Source organism: Triplophysa rosa, linkage group LG3, assembly GCF_024868665.1.
Source record: "Triplophysa rosa linkage group LG3, Trosa_1v2, whole genome shotgun sequence".
Classification (NCBI taxonomy): Eukaryota; Metazoa; Chordata; class Actinopteri; order Cypriniformes; family Nemacheilidae; genus Triplophysa; species Triplophysa rosa.
This window is the reverse complement of record NC_079892.1, coordinates 2,469,162-2,490,711: the sequence shown is the minus strand read 5'-3', so window position 1 is coordinate 2,490,711 and position 21,550 is coordinate 2,469,162. Positions and strand designations below refer to the sequence as shown.

The following is a 21,550-nucleotide window of genomic DNA, read 5'->3' as shown; positions in this document are numbered from 1 at the left end:
GAAGAAGAATGTGTTTTGGGAATACGTAGCACAAAAATCTACCTGAAATCAGAGAAAGGCATTTAACTAAACTTTAAAAAAAAATTAAATTATTTGAATTATTCTTAAAGCGTAAAATATAAATTATAAAATTAAATTTAAATAATAAATAATTCATTTTATTGTTTTTATAATTTGAGAAATTATAAAATCCCCAGTAGATGTGTCTATTACAAGCAGTATGGTAATCGGTTGCGCTTGACTCTCTGCATCCCCCTGCTGGATGAGATTGGCGTTGCTCTATAGAGTTCCGTACAGACACCTGTCACTGCAGTAGTACACCTGGACGAACTCCACATTGCAGATCTGGTGAGTTTAGTTTCTTTCTTTCATTTTTTTGACGAATAAACTCAATTCAGCAGATTTTCAACTATTAAAACCCTTCAGTGTTATCTTTACCAATGAAAAGTGTATTGGCAGTGCTGACATATGGCTTACATTATCAACGTGATACTTTGTTCGTTCTAAAATGATCAGTTTCATTAACTAGTCATTAAATCATAACATTGATATAATACGTGTCTGGTTCCATCTTCCTTAGAATCGTGGTATTACATTTAGGCTACTATGATAATACCATGTTATCCTTTCAAGTTAATTTAAGTACAAATTAAACACTGTGATAAGAATGGCCATCATTTTGTACAATGGTTAATATTAAAGTATGATGACCTGTTTCCATATTTGTACCACGGCACTGCTAAAGTACCCTACTTTTGCCACCTGTTCTGAAATCAAATCCATACTTGATGAGAAATCAAATGTCAAAGTCTACTTTAGGATACAATGCAATGTTGTACACTTACAAAAGTGGTCATTCTTGCACATGGTCACATTTGTTCTTCCTTGGTTTGTTGCATCATAACAGATTAATGATTTAACTGCCTTAGTGTGATCTTGGTGGAATGAGGGAAGTGTGGGAATTGCTCTATGGATTTATTGTCATGCCTATAAATTTCACTTCAAGCAACTACACATTTCTAATCAAACATGTTCAAAGATTAGGTATTTAAAGATTATTCCGACCACTTACTATATTGTACCTATGAAGTTTCTTTGGAGAATTTCATGGAAAGAATCTGTCGTGCTCTGTATTGCCCTGCAGTGCTCAGATATGACAGATTTAAATCACGTATGATCACTCTGAGCTTATCTTACCACAACATAAACCATCTACTTATTAGGAAAATCCTTCTTGTTGTTCATGTGACCTCTGGTCATTTGTGGATTTTATTTCCTGTGTTTAGACCTCATCCGCACGGCCGACGTGACATTGATGCTGCTGAGCGTTCAGTAATGTCTGTGTAAACTGAGCTCAAGTCTTTATTTGCATCTCACTTTGTTTCTCTACGCACACACACACACGTCACATGAGTTCATCCTGTTCTGCTGAGAACATCCTGGAAGTCTATACATGATGAAAAGCACAACAAAAATAAAAACAATATTGTGTTTTTGTGTTCGCTAACTTTATTGGTTAGTGACGTGATGTTATTTTAGTCGATCGTGATTTAAGTTGTAGAAATGTCCAGTATAGTGGAATGTGAATTTGTTTGTGGCGTAAGAGGGAGTTTCTTTCTAAGCCGGTGTGTGTACAGTAAATCATAATGTCACGTCAGTCTAACCATGAGAAATCCCCGTGTGTTTCAGTGCTGTTTTCCAAAAAATGTACTTATCCTAACACGTTTACATATCATAACTTCACACGTATGATTTATACTTCTAGATATCTATAATGTTTTAAGACTATATCAGTCATCCATTTGTTATTCGTAGAAGTGGATGTCATGTGACGTGGAGCAGGTCATTCAAACAGGCTGGACATTTACTGAGGGAGGAGTTGTGTTTTCTCTATCACTAGAACAAACACAGAACATTAGTTTGCTCGATTTACAACCGAGACGTACGGACCGAGATTTTCACCCGTTGGCATGTGACTGAAAACCCTTTAGCTGAAATGTGATGTTAATGCAGACACAGTTTCTCTGAGTCACAAATCTCATGACCGAGGTCAGAAAACATCCCACAAGTGTGTCGGGCTGTTTAACATCCTGGTTAATGTTTATTTGCAGCTATTGTAGTTAATTAACACAGTTTAACCAAGTCATTAACTTTATAACGTTAAAATAGATACACAAACGACATAATGAAAAGATTGGGTTTCTGTGGCTCAACGGAGATCATGGGCTGGAGCTCAGATGGTGGAGGTGTAAAATGAACGTAGATTGTCGAGGTCAAATAATCTGGATTTGTGTAAATCTGATGAGAAATGTTTGCGTTCATTTTGAGATCTTGATGGCAGACGAGACAAATCTGAGCTCAGTTTGACACATTGTTGACATCTCTTCTGAAACTCCATTGACAGACACATTTGTGAGACTCTTTTCTCAGGAGAAATATCTGAGACGCAGATGAAAATCAAACAAGTTTCAATTTTCTCTCCTTTCAATGTCGAGGAGAAATAATTGAGACATTAAAGAGATTTCATCTGTGATTTTTCTCTCTTAGGGGAACCAACAAAATGTTCCTCATTAGAGATGAAGATCAAGTATTTCTACAGTCCTTTGATTTCTCATTGTAGGTATGTCGGGTTGGCTGAGGGACGGTGTGATATTGGAGGGGACGGGCAGCGGTCAGATGTCCCCCCGCCCCAGACTGCGGAGCCCATTGCCAGGTCGGACGGCGAGGTTACAGTCGGGGAGCGGAGCGCCCTCTCCTATCTCCGACGGTCCGGGCAGCATGAGCAAAGCTAAAGAGTTGTTTGAGCTCTGTGATAAAGAAGGAAAGGGTTTCATCACAAAGAGAGACATGCAGGTGAGACCGGACACATCTACATGGGAACTATGATCTGTTCACAAAAATTGCGGATTCGATTCCTAGGAAACATGATAAAACATGGAAACGCAACATGTGTGTGCGTGTGTTTGGTCATCAGCGGTTACAGGGCGAGCTGCCTCTCTCTCCCGAGCAGCTGGAATCTGTGTTTGAGAGTCTAGACCGAGGCAGAAATGGATTCCTCACCCCCCTTGAGTTCCACACCGGCCTAGGTCAGTGTGTGTGTGTCTGTGTGTATATCCCATAATGCACCAGCAGCAATAATGCATCTGTTTATATTTGAACTCATTCTTTGATCAGATGTTAAAATATTGATACTCAAAATAATCAACTCTCTCTGTCACAGGAGAGCTTGTTGGCTATGAGCCGGAGGAGCGAGCGAGGAGCGGTGAGAGAGAGTTAGTGGAAGAGGAGCGATTCGAGCCAGCAGAGATCAGATTGACACACATTCTCATGGAGCTGGGAGCTGATAAACTCTTCACAGAGTGAGTAAATATACACAATCATGTCCCCCGTCATAAAAAGATAAGATTGTGTCGAACTGTGCTTGCGTGTTGGACTTTATCATTATTGTTCTTTCTAGAGGAAAACACAGCACAGATCTTCAGATGTTTTGTTTGTGTGTTATTATTGTGTATGTTTTAACAAGGGCTGATTAATCGCATCCAGAATAAAAGTTTATGTTTACATAATATACAGTATGTCTATATACTATGAATATTCACATAAACTTGTATACATATTTAGGAAATATTTCGATGTACTGATTTATATTTACCAATAATTGAAACTATACATAAGCATTTATTCATTTTATTTTTTTCTTAAATACTGTTTATGCATGTACAGTGTGTGTATGTGTTTATGAATACAAAATAAATATGCACAGTGCACAGACATATGTTATGTAAACACAAACTTTTATTCTTTATTCACGATTAATCGCTTGACAGCCCTAATATTAACTAATCAGACAGGCATTTTTCATAATGGACAATCCAACGTACAGAAAGTCTTTAAGCGTTTAGTGACCCCCTAGCAACCACTCAAAGCACCTTAGCGCAGTGGTTCTCAAACTTTTTCGTTGTAAGGCCCCCTTTGTGTAGAGTGCATCGCTTTGCGGCCCCCCCATATAAAGACATATAATCTTAAACTTAGAATTTTAATTAAACCAAAAACATTCAGTTATACAATGCTGGAACCTCAATTCTTTTGGTTGGTGGTGTCATTTTTCTGATGTTTGATTGCATAAAATCTATGATAAATTTCTATATTTCATAAAATGCCACAAAATCCATCTTGGAGCCCCCCAGGGGGCCACGGCCCCCAGTTTGAGAACCACTGCCTTAGCGACACCCTCACTACTACTCATCACATCATTAATAACACATCAATTTGTCTGTTTGGAAGGATTTTAATTGTGTGTTTGTGTTTTTAGCCACAGAGAGTTGTGCAGTCTTTGGTTTGAACTCCAGCGGGACAAACCCGAGCTCTTGGGCGTGCTGGAGGAGGTTCTGTCCTACACCGTGTCTCATCTTCAGGACGCCCTCAAAGAGAGAGACAACTTAGAGCAGAAACTCTGCAGGTCAGATCTCTGTTCATCTGTTCATCTCTGTTCAATGCTGAAGTCTGAGATGAATGATATATGACAGAAGTTTGATTGTGTGTTTAAATGTCCTGCAGGAGAGAAGAAGATCATGACCGAGTGGTTCGCTCCATGTATGAGGACATGGAGAGTCAGTTAAAAGAGGAGAGAGAGAAACGACAAGATCTGGTAAATACATAAACACACACACCTTTTTTCCTATAATAATCATTGCTGGAACTTATTATGTTATACATTTGGTTAAAAAAATTAGGTTAACCTTTTGACTTTTAAAAAACCCCATAAAAGTTGAATATATAAATATATAAAATAATACATATTGCACATGTATAAATATATTAAAGTACCTGTAAATATTGGTTGAAAATATTCTCATCTTTATTATGATTGTTCAGTACAGTACTTTTGCATTTGGTTATATATTTTTATTTATATATACTGTATATAAATGTATAATTAATAATTTACATAATTTTAATAATTATATAAATCATTTGAAAATAAAATAAATAAATAAAAATATATAAAGAAACCAAATGGAACAAAAGACAACTGTCAAGAACAAAAATAACAAAGATCAAAACATTTACAAGCAATATGTTTTGGTACTCCATTATATACATTTTTAATTTATGAATTTTTGCACATTAGCTTCAATCAACCAGTTCAAATTAACAACACCACATGTGATAAAAAATTATGAATCATTAAAAAATATACACATAATTCTATAATAATATTTTATAAATTATATATTTTATACATAAAAATGTATAAAGTAACCATGCAACTCTAAAGAACAATAAAAAGATCTGAACCAATATTTTCTGGGCCGGCATGGATTAGTCCAGATAAAATGTTCCATATTTGGCCTCTGAATCCATGCTTTTATTATGCTTCAGTCATTCATTTATTCACTTATGTCATATTAATTTTATTTATACCCCAAGTCTAATACATTTTCATTCAGTGATTTAGATTTGAACTAGTTGAAATCTAAACTATTCAGATACTTCTAAGTATTGACAGTATTGTAAAGTTTATGTTGAGGATAATGATGACGCGGATGTAATGATGGTGATGATGTCGGTCTGTTAATGAAGGACAGTGTGAGGCAGGGGGACAAAAAAGAGCAGCTGCTCCAGGAGCTGAGGACACGAGAACAGGAGCTGGAGTTCACCCTCACCAAACAGAGAGAGGTACAGACTTCATTCACTCGTTGACACTTTATTATTCAAACTCTCACTCACCTCTGTGTGTGTGTGTGTGTGTGTGTGTGTGTGTGTGTGTGTGTGTGTGTGTGTGTGTGTGTGTGTGTGTGTGTGTGTGTGTGTGTGTGTGTGNGTGTGTGTGTGTGTGTGTGTGTGTGTGTGTGTGTGTGTGTGTGTGTGTGTGTGTGTGTGTGTGTGTGTGTGTGTGTGTGTGTGTGTGTGCGTGCAGCTGGAGAGCAGAATCAACTCTTTGACCAGCGATCAGGTCGACGCTCGCGTTCAGAACCGCAGACTTCAGAACATCAACCAGGAGCTTCAGGAACATCTGGATGAGAGTCGAGACGAGCTTCAGCGTGCTATTAATCAACTACAGCAACTGCAGAACAACATCAAACACCAGCAGAAGGGCAAAGAGAGGTGTGTGACCCATTCAGTCTTTAGATCTCAGACTTAACAATATTATATTATTACATTCTAAATGATATGATCATTGTTTTTCATCTCTCCAGAGAAGTCTTGAAAGTTTCCCGGAACATGCAGAAGGAGCGAGAAAGTCTCATGCGACAGCTCGACCTGCTCAGGTATGTCCTGACGTCACCTGTAGTATGCAGTGTGACAGGTGTATACTGCAGTATGTAGTGGAGATGTGTACTATGGCCTCTTTTTTACCTCGTCTTATCTGAGAGATAAGACCACAGGAACCGGCCAATCAAAACATAAGTGACCATATCCTACGAGGAGCCTCGGAGACGAATAACAGATGTTATTCTGGTTATTGATCTTATTGATAACTGGAGTGTTTATCTGAGAAGCTGTAAAACTCCAGTAGATAGACAATACAAACACATCCGAAGGGTGTGTACACAACTTATTGTGTTTTCAAAACGTTGTCTTTCAGGGACATGAACAAGCGTCTTCGGGACGATAAAGACGCCCACCACGCTCAGAAGATGGTTAGTCTAAAACATCCTTTCACGTCCCCCACCCCTTATCCTCCGTGCCGCTGCGCACACACCATCTCACCGTGGCCGCGCTACATTTACCCGTATTAAACTTGCCTCTTTATACTTGCCAATGTAATGTTACCCATAATGCACTGCTCCGGAAGGTGCAGCTAAATGTGAACGAATGTATTCTGCTGGATGCATTTTTCGTGGGTTTCGGTAAACCCGCGTGCCGTCTGGATTCGGGATGAAGACAGCCAACACCCTCTTTCGGAAACACGTTGAAGTCTGAATTCGTATACATGGGTTTGTTATGGTGTTGGGAGGATTTACTTCACTGGTCAGGAAGAACAAGGAACAACGTCAAGAAACAAATGACGTCGACCTCCTGTGGAACAAGAGAATCTGTGAACATGGAACTGATCACATTTGGAGAAAGATGTTACAGATGTAACTGTGATTTTATTCAAACAATTTACATGGTCAATTTCTGCTTACAAGAGCCTTTATATAACTTACAAATATAACAAATAAATAAGCATAAATCATTTACATCATCACCTCTTATTTTATTACTTTTTTGTTTATGTAATTGAGTGTGATTCTGTGTCTCTTGAATTGAGCTGCTGTGTCAGTTTGTGTTTTGTCTCTGAAGTATTTAGGAACAAACTAGAGACCATCTTAAGATTTATAAAGCTGAACAATCTTGTATGTTGGCATTGAACAATAAAAATGTTTATTTATCTCGATCCATGTCTCTTTTATAGCTCATCCAAATAATATTGTTAAAAAATGTAAACCACGAATACTGTATATTTCAAAAAATATGATGTCTTGTCAACAACATACATACAGCATGTACATAAAGGATTATATGTAAAAAGTCTAATTTCAATAATATTCCATACTGTTCTTTAGACATCTAAAATGAAGAAACCCGTTCAAAGGAGGGAATCAATACTCGCTAACTATTTCCCACCCAAAAAATCGGCAAAGAGGTGAGCAGACGATTTATCTGATTCTGATCTATATTTGTATCATTTTAGGGGGAAAATCAACTATCCAGATTTTTTGAATGATGTTACATAATTCGGCATTGATTACACGTCTTAAAATATGTTCCTGAGACATTATTGTGACTTTTAAAGACATCTTACGACAAACTCCAAAGAGGAGCTGGAGGACCCAGACATCTCGCTGAGAAATTCACGACCGAAAAGACTCTCAACGGCTGAAGAGACGGAGGACAAAAGTACCGGTCATTCAGAGAGAACCACGGTAAAACATCTGCGAAAAGAGTTTTCATTTGTGTGCTAGTTTAAGTCTGTGTGAGTATATTGGTCCTTCATGCCAAAGATGAACCTCAGGTATTTGCATTACATGGGTGACACACACTTTCGGTCATTTCACTTTCAAATACATTTTTTACTTTATAAATACTTGATTCTACAAATATTTATTTTCATGAAATAGCTTTGAACTCCCCACGATCCTTGAAAGAGTTCTCTGAATAAATACCCCTCTCTCTCTCTCTCTCTCTCACAGAGGGAGGAGTGTAGTCCACAGCGTGTATTTAAGGTGGTGTTTTTGGGGAATTCTGGGGTGGGAAAGAGCTCGTTCATCCAACACTACTCCAGCGGACATTTCCCCAACAACATGGCCTCAACTGTCGGTGAGACGCTCGACTCACACTCTGATTTACCTGCGACGCTTCTGTGGGCGGAGTCATGTGACCTGTCATGTTTGATTGACAGGGATGGATTTCCAGGTCAGAAGTGTGATGCTGGACTCCACACCCGTCGCTCTGCAGCTGTGGGACACCGCAGGACAGGAAAGGTCTGACATCAACATAGGAAAAATTATTCATGTATTGTGAAATACCCACCCAAAATCCAATTGTTTGTCCTAATCTACTATTACTAGTTTCCTTGGTGTAGTAAACAAACCTTAACATGATAGACAGCTGCTAAATTCTTCCACATTAGATTCCACAGCATCACACAGCAGTACTTTCGTCGGGCGGATGGCATCGTTGCTATGTATGATGTCACCCAGGAGACGTCTTTCACGGCTGTCCGCCATTGGCTGGACCAGGTGCAGGTGAGCTCGGATTATTACAAAAGAAAGTCTTAAAAGAGAGTGCCAACTATTTAATACAATATATGACAACACCACAATGCAAAAGGTATCTTTACAGTACATCTCAGTTACATAACCTTGATTGAAACTTTACTATGTGTCTGTGTGTGTGATTGGTAGGAAAAGATGACAGAGGGGGCGTGTCTGATGTTGCTAGGCAATAAGACAGACCTAGCAACAGATGATAAAAGGCAGGTGACCAAACCACAAGGCCGGAGGTTGGCCGAGGTGAGAAATGACTCTGAGAAATTCTGCCACACTTAAGGGTTCAGTATTTGTGAAGTGAGTGTTGATGTGGTTTGTGTTGACAGCAGTATCAGGCTGAGTTCTACGAGTGCAGTGCTAAAAACAAACAGCACGTGGAAGAGGTCATGACTCACCTCACCAGGTGATATCAGGATCACATAGATTGAAGTGATTGATACCAAGCAAGTGCAAAGGTGTAATGAGATTTAAAAGTTGATTTCTTTCTGTTAAAGGTTACTTGCCTCGCAGCAGGATAAACAGTGCGAGTCCGCGCTCCGCCTGGAAGTGCCGTCCAGCAGAGGGCGCTGCTGCGCATGAGCGCCGCGGAACTACACCACTCATTAATAATAATAAAGTGACGTCACTGTAAACTTCAGAAAAACGGTTTAAATGCACTATGTAAAAATATAATATTTATTAAGATTAACCCACAATACTGCTGGTTACTCACTACAGAACCTGCTGTGTTTTAACAATCTTTTTGTATTATATCAACGATGGTTTTATTTTATGAAAAGTCTTGAAAATCAACCCGCTTTTTGGTAGATCGACTACCATCGTGTACCATGTTTGTGTACCACACTTTTACTACAAATATGTTTACACTATGGTTACTGCATTGTTATTCATTGTTAAGGAGGATTGAGGCAACGTGAATGTTGATGTATTTTATAATAATTAGTATTACTCTGGAGCATTGTGTTATCTTGATGCAGTATGTATTAACAACTGTTTTGGAAATATAAAATAAATGTCATTTTTACATTTATGCTTTTTACTAGACTGTACACTTGCAAATAATTACAACCGCGTTTGTAGCCCGTTCTCTCCATGATCAAAACGTGTGTATTATTATTTGCAATATTTTGCGAGTTATCTGAAAGCTCGACAGCGCCCTCGCATGTCATTTCGAGGTAGTTGCCGTGCATTCTGCGCGCCCCCGAGCTCGCACAAGAGTCAAGACCCCAGACGCGCGCGGGCAGTGCCTACAACAAACACGAACAGGACAGAAGGAAACGGACACCTGGAAAAAACCTTACTGGATTACATCATTAAACAAATCACATTGTTTTCATCACAACCTTTCGATTGTCTCATAAGGTGAGTGTTTTTTTTAGGAACGATTTACGTTTTTTCACCTTGCGTATGTTGGTCATAAATAGACAGAATATGTGCGTTATATTTTGATTTATGAGTTTTGAATACATACCATGTACGCTTGCATTTAACATCAATTTTTATGTATTTATCTATTTTAATATTATCCTTTGATCTGTTATTTATTTGTTTCTCATTAAAAGTTTACCAATAACACTTTCAAAACTCATTAACACCTTAATGTACTGAAGGGATCATAACCTTTCTAATTATGATCTCGTGGCCGTCCTGTATATTTGGTTGCAGGTAACAGGATCTGTAATAAATGTCAGATTCTTCAGATAGTGAGGTGTGTGAGAACTTAAAATTCAGCTCATGAGACTCAGATGATGTTGAAAAAAACTTGTAAAACTTTGAATAAACTATTCATATGTTGACCACAACTGGGGCCACGAGAGGTCACGCAGCCCATGATTCTTATCACAGCTCAGCCTGTATTTAAGACTTTACCAACTGGAAAATATTTGCCCAGGGCCCTGTGAATCCACGATTTACATTGTCTTATAAAAAAGCAAAATACAAGATTCAATATTTATGAATTATAAGCTATTATATTATGTTCTATAAACTCTATTTCATACTTATTTGATGGATTTCTAAAACAACAGTCTCTGGTTCTTTTAATGTCAAGTAGGAAATCCAGCAGATGCCATAAAAAAACAAGCGGGTGTAAAAACACAAGCCGTAGTGTCGACTGGAGTCTGTTTCCACACTGAAGAGAGATGTGAGAGTTACTCACACGGCCAGAGATATATCTGCTCATGGCTGAGGTTACAGGGTTACTATAGTAAAAGTTCTTTTACTGGAGCCTGTCTGTCTCTCTGACTGTCTCACACTTTCTGTGAGTCACATATCCTGTCGTTCTGGCAGATTATTCCACCTCCACACCCCAGATTCTCTCAAAGTTTCCCTGTTTGACGCGAACTGGACGCATGTGTATTCCCATGCGAAAGGATGAGATCTCTTTAATATCTCAGTTATTGCTTCTAGACATCAATGAGATTAAATGGAAACTTTTGCTTACGTCTCTTGAGTCTTGAGAAAAAGAGTCAGAAATTGGCAAATGTGTCTGTCATTAGAGTTTTAGGAGAGATGTCAACAATGTGTCAAACTGAGCTCAGATTTGTCAAACATTTCTCATCAAATTTAAACAAAAATTCAGATTATTTTATCTCTACATTAATTAACTCTTTATGTATTTGAACAATTGTCTCATTTGTTTCTTTTTATTTGTCTCAAGCAATTTTTCGGAGAAACAGCCGAGACTATGTTGATACACATATTAGCATCTTTAGGGTTTATTACAGGTCACATTTCACCCCAAAACCAAACAATAAATAATGATATGTTGAATGAAGATATTTGGACTGTAAGAATTTTTTTATCATTTTCATGACACGTTTTTCTTCCACATGCTTTTACTTCAACCGACCTTTAATTTCCTTTTGATTTTGGAGTGAAAAACACATTTCACCGAATGCGTGTTCTCCACTGAACTTCCACACAAAAGTCAGCGTTATCGCATCAATTCTGTGTGAAGTCGGGGTCAGATAAAGAGCGGGGGTCTCTCGGGGGTTCTGAGATGGACTCGTGGTTTTCCTCACACCTGTCAAACGGATGCCGTCTTTAAAACCCTGTAAAATCTCTCCATCTGTTGCAGGATGGCAGATGTGGAAGGAAAAACGCATACCTGTGGGACGATATGCCTCAAATATCTTCTGTTCGTCTTCAATCTTTTCTTTTTGGTGAGCACAGATGTGGGGTTGATTTCCAGAAAACACACGCACGGATAATATGTATCGATTGAGTTCACCTTTAAATGATCAAATCATCTGCCAAATGCATAACAATGTAAATGCATATGTTGTGTTGAAAAATGGACTGAACTACACTTTAACCTGTCAGTTGGCAGGGGGCGCTGTGATGGCGGTGGGAATATGGACTTTGGTGGATAAAAGCGACTATATCAGCCTTCTGTCCTCCAGCACTTACATGGTGGCAGCCTACATCCTGATCGGTGCAGGGGCCATCGTCGTGGTTACAGGGATGTTGGGCTGCTGCGCCACCATCAGGGAACAAAGAGGTCTGCTGATAGTGGTAAGAGGGCATCATGGGTAATGTAGTCAATGTTCCGAAGTAAAACACACGGATGGGTTTCGTACCTACGTACAAAAGTATAGATCTTAAGGTGTTCTGGATGGTTGCTAGGGGGTTGCTATACAGTTGCTATGGTGTTCTGGGTATACTAGGTGGCTGAGTCAAAAGCGCCCCCTCCCCACCCAAGTCTCTTTTATATTCTGGCCTTTAGATATAGCTCGAGTCCATGTCATTTATATAGTATATATGAAGGAAATGGCACAAAATTTCATCGTTTCAGTGCAAACTGATGAAGTCCAACACAAAGACGTGAAGCGAAAGTTTTGAGAATGAACAAAGTGGACAGTGTAAACACCGGATTACAGTAGCCGTCTGGAATCTTGACATTCAGCAGTGTGTCGCGTCAGGAATTATTCTGGGCGCATGCGGTCACCTCGGGTTCAAATTAGTTTGCTCTCTGTGTATGTGTGGTTGTGTAAGTGTGCGCTTTTAGGTGTCACAACGCTCAATATCATATGTGATTTATATAAAGGTGTGTGTATCTTTAAGAGATCAGACTTAGAAACTGAGTCATAGCTGAGGAATGACGGGCAGCGAAAGAGAGAGAGACGGGGGAGTATAGAGGAAAGGGAGTGAATACAGACAAGAGGAATGAGAAGGAGAGTTATCGGCTGGCTAGAAAGGGACAAAAAACATGTTGCTTGCAAACACTGGGCATATAATACAGAGAGAGAGAGAGAGAGAGAGAGAGAGAGAGAGAGAGATTTGTTTAACTTTAATCAGCTGCTCGACCACGACAGTACATTTTTAGCATCTGATATGAAAGTTGTGTGTGTAAGATGAAAAGGTCATCATTGTTCATTCTCTGACACTGACACAACAAAACACAAACTGAAGGTTCATTTAGTAAGAAAACTCTTAATAAATCAAATCAAATAGATTTACATTCACAGACATGCAACATATTAATGACTTGCTGGTGGGCTTCTTTGACATAATCATCTAGCAACCAGTTTATACAGTATGTACAATCTATTATGAATGTGTCTTATATATGATTTTTTCCCTCTGCAGTTCTTCATTTTGTTGCTGTTAATCTTTTTACTGGAGATCACAGCTGGAATTTTGGCCTATGTTTATTATCAGGAGGTAAACTCACATTCACCGTGGTAGAAATATAATTCTCCATATTTGTGTATTTTTTTGCATTATAACTTCTTCAAACATCTCTGCATGTATGCATGTAACTAACCACCTGATAACAATGGTTGCAGTACAGCCATGATATCAAATGAGTTTTATTATGGGAATGCATGACGACGTCAAAACATGAGGTTCACCCAAAAAATGAAAATCACCCGTCACATTTAATTCCCCCTCGTGTGGTTTAAAACCTACGACTCTTTTTTTCAGTGGAACACATAAAAGAAGGTATTTTGAGAAATGTCTCAGTGGTTTTGTGTTCATACAATGGAAGTCAATGTTGTTGGGTTACCGACATTCTTCAAAATATCTTCTTTTGTGTTCTGGAGAAGAAAAAATCTCATACAGGTTTGGAATGAAATGAGGGTGAATAAAATCATTTCTAGGTGAACTATCCCTTTAAGAAAACCATGAATCGTGAGTCCCATTAAACCCACATGCACATGATGAGTGTTGTATGTTTTCTGCTCGTCCACTCTTCTGTTTGTCCACCTTTATAAAACCCTTGATCTTCTTCCTCCCTCCTCTTCCTCCTCTAGTGTTTTCCTCTCTGCTACCAGGTAAACAACTACATAGAAAAGAAACAGCTAAACTTCCTCTTATGATAACTTTGTTTACTTTTTACATTCATATTTTACGATAATTTGAATTTATGGGACTTTGTACCTGTAAATGATAACAATATTTCCAAACTCCTCTCTGTTTCCCCATCTCCTGCTCTTATATACACTATGATAAAACCTGCAGCTTGAAATGCAGAAACCCAGCGTATGGTCTGACGTGTTTATCTGTGACTGCAGCTGAACGCTGAACTGAGGGCCGATCTGAAAGAGAGGATGATCCAAAACTACCAGCAGCCGGGTCAAGAGCAAATCACCAGAGCCGTGGACAGACTCCAGCAAGAAGTAAGATAAATCATTATAGATCTAAATCACACTAGAGTCAAAGAATGAGTTCTCGGTTGTTTTATTTAAGCATCAACTAAGATTCAATATTTAACTTTTTGAAATGTTTCTGCTTAGATGAATTTCTGTTAATGTTTACGTGAGTAAAATCTGACCCTTCATTACAATGCAAATGTACCAAAGTTCTCTCTCTCTCCCTCTCTGTCTGGCATAGTTCAAGTGTTGTGGTAGTAACAGCTCAGCTGATTGGAGGGAAGGTGCTTGGATACAGACATATGCTGACAGACGACTGGTGCCTGACAGCTGCTGTAAGACCCCCTCAGAGCGCTGCGGGGTCAGAGACCACCCATCTAATATCTACAGAGTGGAGGTACACCGGAAGAGCTACACAGAGTTTTATTCAACAGTCTAGAGGAGACGACATATTGTCTGGGGTTATTTTTAGGGGAGAAAATCAAAGAAATAAACTTAAGTTGAAATCTCATTGCTCAAATTTTTTGTTGAGTAGATATCAATATTTCATTGAAGCTATAAGACGTATAGAATCTTTTTAAGTCTCTTTCTCCCTTAGGGTGGTTGTATATCAAAACTAGAAGAGTTTTTACTTCAACATCTGCTGATCTTGGGCTCAGTGGGTCTTGGGATTGCATTTTTACAGGTGATATTTTGTATTTATACACTGATATATATTGCACAAATACAATCATGAAAGCTTTTATTTGCGCTGAATGTTGTTTAAAGTGTACTGTTATGAATATCACGTTTTTCTCATTCACCCTTTGACATCTCTCTCTTTGTGTATCAGATTGTGGGGATGATATTTACCTGCTGCCTGTTTCAAAGTCTGAAAGAAGATTTATACTGAACGAAGAGTTACATGAGCTCTGTACCAACCAAAACACATGCCTGTTACTGTATACTTTTACCGTGTGTATATATATATATATATATATTATGCATCATAAATATGTCAAAATATGTAATGTGACAATGATGAGTCAATATGTTTTGGCTGCCGGACAGTCACTCTTGGAATTATTAATGAAAACATAGTTCAAACCCCAATGTTCAAAAAGCATCTACCCCTTGGCTGAAAGTGGTGTATTTTTGCAATAAAATTAATCATTAGAATTTTTTTTATTGCTGGTGTCCCATAAGAAACGAGTTTAAACCCTTCTACCATAATTATTATTGATAAAAAATAGTTTTACCTTTAAGTTTAGGTTTACTGTTTTAAATACTTCATATTATTACTATTTTAATTTTGAAGTTATGCATGTTTTGTGTATGAAAGTTTTGTAAATTATTAAAACATTTACATTTATTTATTCGCATGTGACTTTAGTGCCTGCCGTGTAACGTTACTGAAATTACCAAAACGACATTTGCCTGTAACAGAAAACGATTAATGAAAATAATCTATATGATAAAAATTAAACAAAACAATATACAAAATGTTAAATGCTCACTCATTTTAATAAAACCGTGAGCTAAATGCAACGATAAATCGAGTTTTATGAGGTCCCCCTCTCTACTGGAACTACTTCCGCCTCAACTGTTTCACACGGAACTTTATAACAGACGGACCCATCTAAACAATATCACCTGATCAAATGATTTCCCTTCTCTGTGTTTTTAACATTATTTCAACACGTTTATTCTATTTTATCGCATCGATTTAATAGGTTATTGTTGCTCTTTTTATTTTTTTTATCGCTCTTTGACGATCGATCTCTGCAAACTTAGAACATGACATCTAAACCTACTTGTCTGATTGTGGCCAGTGCTGCACCTGCAGGTAAGACTGAAAACATTTACATCGTTCACATGTATATATGCCACAACCCTGCTGAATATACAATAAAACCATTTAATGGTTATAATAGAAATTCTATTTTAACGGAAACTATAATGGTCTCTGTCTGTGTCTACTGGGAATATATTGGGTTCTATTGGTGGAATGTTCTTTGGCAGATAGGATGAGTAAACAGTTTTATTTGTATCCTCCAGGAGTATCAGCTCGATCATTTCAACAGTGTTTTACTATGTGCAGTTCAGTGTTTAATCTGCAGACAGCCACACCTGGAGTGAGAAAACACACACTGCAGCATCCATATCAAGTTTATTCTCCAGTGTCTGTCCAGTTCACCCAATTAAACCATCCCATCACTTTTTCTGTGTAACAGGGGAAGCCCATTGACTTTGTCGGTGTGGATGACAGCACAGCCCGATGGGTGCAAGAGTTCAGCATCAAACCTTATGCCAATCCGGCTAAACTGGAGTCTATCGATGGTCCGAGAAATATTTTCTTCTGCATGTGTGACATAGGCACCACAGGTCTGCTTATTTCAGGTTTTGATGTATTGTGTGATGTTTCAGGTGCCCGTTACCAGACGCTGTTGATTCCAGACTGTCCGGGGGCCCTGAATGACCTCGCGCACAGCGGCTCCCTCGCACGAATCCTGTCGCACTTCACATCACACCAAAGTGAGTCAATCTCTAAACGCATCTCGCATGTTAATAGAGATCATGATAAAAGTTCAGCTTCATTCTTGTGTGTGGTTGTATGTCGTAGAGCCCATGTGCGCTGTGGGACAGGGTGTAGCTGCTCTCTGCTGCGCCACAGAGGAACAGAAGTGGATATTTAAAGGCTACAGCATGACTGGCGTATTTGCTCATTTCTACCATATCAATCAACAACTTTATAACACAGATGTGTCTGGAAATGACTGTAGTGTTTGTTCTGTTGTTCTTTCAGCCGTCTGTATTTGAGCTTGTACGTTCTCCAGACTTCGCAAACCTGCCACTCATTGTGGAGGACTTCATTAAAGACAGCGGTGGATCTTACACCGGTGAGGTCACTTTTGAGCTTATTAAAGGCACAGTTCAATCAGAAATGAAAAGACAATCAACAGAATGTTCACACTGTGCTTTTTTCACAATAGATTTGTGTTAAATGAACAAGTCACATTGGATTGTTTTTAACACACCAAAAAATGTGTCCTTCACAGCGAGCGTTGTGGATGCTGTTCATGTGGTCCTGGATCGACATCTGGTGACGGGGCAGAACTTTCAGTCCACATGTGCAGCGGTCAACAATCTGGTCCTGCTGTGTAACGCCAGATAAACGTGTTCAGATTCAACAAAAGATCCCGTCACTGAATGTGAACCTGAAGTATTATCATGTGTATTACACTATTGAAAGGAAATCAATCACGTCGTCGAGTCTTCTCCACTTCAAATGTTATGACATACCAGAGTTTAAATGAGAAATATATATGACTTTTTATATGATCATTTAAACGTTTGTTTAATTTGTAAAATGTGAACATTGAATTTCAGTGTGAGGAGGAGGTGCAAAACGAAAACCTTTTCAAGAATAAACTCTGTAAATAGATATAATACAAATGGATATGTTAATGTTTAAAGTAATTTCAATATTTTGCTGCAGAATAGCAGTTTAACAAAGCATGTTTTAAATTGTTTTAAATATGTTAATATCTTTTATAACCAAAATGTTCTGTGCGTCTATACAGTATGTGACTGTAGTACAATGAACACAATACAGCAGGAAAAACAAACGAAATTTGGACCAGTGCATCACAATTGTATTCCTCAATAAAAAACGCTTCAAACTGCTGATTTTCCATTAAGAATGCTCTCGACTGGGATGTAATTAAAAAATAATTTTATTGGCATGCTCAACAATGGTATCGCCATAAATATCCTAAACTCCTCGATAAATTACACTGTATTTTTGGAAGCAGATTAAACAAATGGAGGTTTAATCACAGTTGAATAGGTCACAAAAGATCATAGAAATAATCCAATCCTTGTCCCAGTTCCCACATGGAAATTCCAGTTCCCAGTTCAGATGCCAATGCAATACGGAGCTGGAGAAACTAGAGAACGAGAGAGAGATTATCTCAGAGCTAAACGTTACTCATAATTCATGTTGATGTTCAATCGAGCTTTATACAAACCATTAAAGTGGGAGCGTAAACAACATGTTTCACTCCATTATTCCTGCAAAACAATTTGAAACATTTCAAGAGTCATTCTTTAATATTAGTGGAATGGATTATTTTACTGCACTCTTCTAATGAAACAATGTAATGATCTGATCCATGCTAAAAGTTAGTTTGTATACTTTTTATAATTGAAGAAATGTTCTCCAGCGTTTTCATCCCACTGGAGTTTAGGTTTGACCTCTTTCAGGAGTTCAATATATCTGCACGAGATGTATGAAAAGTACAAATTTCAGTGAACAATTCATATTTATCAGCATTTACAATTTACAACAAAAATACATTTTAATGCAATTAACACATTAAGCAGCTAATTTGACATTCTAGTTGTTTTTTTTTGCTATTCTGTGTGATTTGAAACATGCAAAAATCTTTGTTTCGTTGTTTATTTTAATTTTTGAAAAAACAGTGTTTCTTACCTTCCCCCCAGCAGTGGTTCTGCCCCGCCATGACTGCTGAAGTCCAGACCGTACATGTTGATTCCAACCAGGATTTTATTTCTCCACTGGTTCTGAGGAGCGAGCTGAAGGACACACTCTCTGACCCACGGCAGCGGAGAGCTCGGCCCGGGCCTTACACACCACAGAGCCAATCAGAATCGGTCATTAAATGAGTTCAAAGAGTAAACAAACAGTACAACACAGTGTATAAGTGTGTGTCTGACCTTCCAGGGCCTGAATAATCGTACGTCATCAGACTGAACGCGTCCACCACAGGTGCCAGTTTCTCAAAATCCTCTCGCTCAAACATACCAGGTTGACCCGTACTGACCATTAGACGAACAAACACACATTCGATTTATTCATGACAAATGAAGTGGGCGAAAAGAACGACAAAAAACCAGAAACTTCATGTACCCAGGTGCTATCGCAGGAGGGATGACCAGCACACAGCTCAGCTTCCCGACCTTCAGAGTTTCACAGAGGTGTGTGACCAAGTGCGCCAGCTCTCTACAAAACACACGGAAGTGAATCACAAATCTCACGTGCTTAGAAAACACACAACAATGAGCACCGAGTGTTTCCCAGTAATACACACACAATCTTACTTTCTCTTGTTTCCTCCTAACTGACTCCATAACTCCAGTGTGTACCCATCAAATCCTTCAGCCTGTGTTTCATGCAAAGAAGAAATGATAGCTAATCAGTTCATATTTTGGGAATTAAAAGCAGGCATATTACATCGCGAATACACTGACTGAGTTAATATCACGTAAACACAATGGTTGTGTTATGTTAGACTGAGATTATAAACCTTTGCCACTTCCAGCGCCTCTCGACCCAACTCCTCCATCTCGTCCTCGCTGTCCAGCACGCTCATGTAATCCTGATACGACCATCCATCAAACAAAAGCCGAGGAACTTTCAGAGAGAGAAAGACAATTGAGAGAGATTGAGAACTTCGTGCATACAGCCACTGATTCATCCATAGACACATCCATTCACGCTTACGTATTTTGTTTTTTTTGTTGGCCTTCCTCACAGCTTTAACCCAACCTGTAAAGAGAAAGAGTTATTCATCTCTCAGATCACACCTGTGTCGCTGCTGATCTTATAAAGAGGTGAAGAAATGTTCTGACCGGGGTCGTGGTCATGCAATCCGGTGATGTGGAAACTCTCCGGTCCTCTTCGTCTCAGCTGGAGCCACACTGGAGACACGGACGTCAACTTGGGACCAAACAGCTTTGCGATGTCGTATCCACGAGAGTTCCACTGAGAGACAGAAAGACGAGTAGACAGACTCGCTAAAAGCCACGAATTGAACAAGTATTGAGACAAGGTCTGTGTTTCTGACTGACACAGGTGTGTGACTCACAGGTGTGATGTAGCCCAGTACGGCTCCCTGGAAGTTTCGTGCGGAAACGCACTGCGGACAGTAACGCTTCTCCTCCCTCACTATATCCTTCCAGAGAGGGTCCGAGACCAACAGACCCCGGTCCTGCGCTGGACGATCTGCTGCTGTGGTCTTTACAAACACAAATGACATCACACACATGTGACATGGTTAACTGACATTTATTTGAGCAGCATCACTGGAGACCCGAAGCATGACATACTTCATCTATAATAAACATTCATGAAAAATCAAAAACGAGTCACATTTTAGTTATGATATGCTTACAAATGTAAAACATTTGTCTCACCTCAGCCTCCTGGATCTTACTGACTTTTTTGGCATCGGTCTTTGACAATGTGCCTCTGACAACATGTACCAGCAAACACATGAGCAGAAATATCACATCTGCTCTCATTTCAGCACCTCTGCTGCTGGAAGAAAGAACATATTAAATATTGTATGTATTATTAAATACATCAAATAATTTACCGTACAGTCTTAGAAGCCCATTTATGCCATTAGCAAAGTGCTGTATATATTGCATGTGTGTATATACGAAATTAAAATCTGCATTAACTGCAGTTGTAAATGCACCTGCATTGTAGCTTTAATACCGAACGCTAAAAATAACAATAAATTACAGTAAATTCACACACGTACCCGATATTTGTCTAGTGTAAGTGTTTACCGTGTGATACAAATGCTCATTACTTCACCAAAGATGATGTGGACATGCAGGTTTGACAAGCCTGTCTGCAAAGCATTCACAGTCACGTGATCGGATAAACGGAACGCGACTTCAAAATAAGAGTATAAACTCATAAACTTCCTATATCACCACGATTAAGCTACATTATTTTATGTTCTTCTGACATTAAATATTTAGACGTGTATTTAAAGCCAACTATTCTATAAAATATATGCATATGTATTTTTAAAATAGTAATTGTTAACGGGACAACGAAAATAATGTGAGGCATCATGCATACAGCCATATTCTTACAATAGTGTGTAGAGTTTAGTAGTTTTGTTTATGATAAGGGTGGCTATCTGTTTCCACCAGGTGTATTTATGATTACTGCAGCTTTATTGCAAAATACTGTTAACATGGTCTGTTAACATTTACGTATAAAAACACAATGGCAGGGCAGTTAAATCCAGCCAAACATAGCAAGTTGGTGAGAGCAAAAAGACCTCAAATCACACCAAACTCAACTTAAAGGTCCAGTGTGTAATTTCTTTTAGGGGGGATCTTTTCTGGGGGCAATATAATATACATGTTTACCTTTTCAGATGCATATAA

The 21,550-nt window shown here is 38.6% G+C and overlaps 4 protein-coding genes across 8 annotated transcripts; 3 read left to right on the top strand and 1 right to left on the bottom strand.

Annotated features, from left to right (window-relative positions):
* Positions 1-289: 289 nt before the first annotated feature.
* On the top strand, positions 290-9,771 carry cracr2b (calcium release activated channel regulator 2B). Its single transcript, XM_057329709.1, has 18 exons — positions 290-348; positions 2,621-2,853; positions 2,975-3,086; positions 3,221-3,359; positions 4,313-4,459; positions 4,558-4,648; positions 5,584-5,679; positions 5,921-6,108; positions 6,201-6,272; positions 6,590-6,644; positions 7,554-7,633; positions 7,784-7,913; positions 8,181-8,307; positions 8,390-8,471; positions 8,621-8,735; positions 8,895-9,002; positions 9,086-9,162; positions 9,254-9,771. Exons 2-18 carry the CDS (start codon positions 2,623-2,625, stop codon positions 9,336-9,338), a joined length of 1,935 nt encoding a protein of 644 aa, XP_057185692.1. The 5' UTR covers positions 290-348; positions 2,621-2,622; the 3' UTR covers positions 9,339-9,771.
* A 229-nt stretch (positions 9,772-10,000) lies between these two features.
* On the top strand, positions 10,001-15,798 carry cd151 (CD151 molecule). Of its 2 annotated transcripts, XM_057329739.1 has the most exons (9): positions 10,001-10,121; positions 11,839-11,923; positions 12,084-12,275; positions 13,350-13,424; positions 14,018-14,038; positions 14,279-14,383; positions 14,598-14,753; positions 14,955-15,041; positions 15,189-15,798. In XM_057329739.1, exons 2-9 carry the CDS (start codon positions 11,840-11,842, stop codon positions 15,246-15,248), a joined length of 780 nt encoding a protein of 259 aa, XP_057185722.1. In that variant the 5' UTR covers positions 10,001-10,121; position 11,839; the 3' UTR covers positions 15,249-15,798. The 2 variants fall into 2 exon arrangements, with proteins under 2 accessions (XP_057185722.1, XP_057185723.1); XM_057329740.1 differs by lacking the exon at positions 14,018-14,038.
* Positions 15,799-15,953: 155 nt separating this feature from the next.
* gatd1 (glutamine amidotransferase class 1 domain containing 1) lies at positions 15,954-18,021 on the top strand. The gene is made up of 7 exons (XM_057329745.1): positions 15,954-16,181; positions 16,394-16,470; positions 16,570-16,675; positions 16,763-16,870; positions 16,959-17,050; positions 17,142-17,235; positions 17,395-18,021. Exons 1-7 carry the CDS (start codon positions 16,133-16,135, stop codon positions 17,508-17,510), a joined length of 642 nt encoding a protein of 213 aa, XP_057185728.1. The 5' UTR covers positions 15,954-16,132; the 3' UTR covers positions 17,511-18,021.
* Positions 18,022-18,054: 33 nt separating this feature from the next.
* Positions 18,055-21,022, bottom strand: chid1 (chitinase domain containing 1). 4 transcript variants are annotated; one of them, XM_057329726.1, is made up of 13 exons: positions 20,908-21,022; positions 20,555-20,678; positions 20,227-20,376; positions 19,991-20,123; positions 19,863-19,907; positions 19,666-19,772; positions 19,460-19,521; positions 19,269-19,361; positions 19,076-19,177; positions 18,831-18,983; positions 18,534-18,614; positions 18,367-18,409; positions 18,055-18,285 (listed from the first exon to the last, which is right to left on the bottom strand). In XM_057329726.1, exons 2-13 carry the CDS (start codon positions 20,660-20,662, stop codon positions 18,187-18,189), a joined length of 1,176 nt encoding a protein of 391 aa, XP_057185709.1. In that variant the 5' UTR covers positions 20,663-20,678; positions 20,908-21,022; the 3' UTR covers positions 18,055-18,186. The 4 variants fall into 4 exon arrangements, with proteins under 4 accessions (XP_057185709.1, XP_057185707.1, XP_057185705.1 ...); XM_057329724.1 differs by having other exon boundaries at positions 20,555-20,675; positions 20,936-21,022; XM_057329722.1 differs by having other exon boundaries at positions 20,936-21,021.
* Between the last annotated feature and the right edge of the window lie 528 nt (positions 21,023-21,550).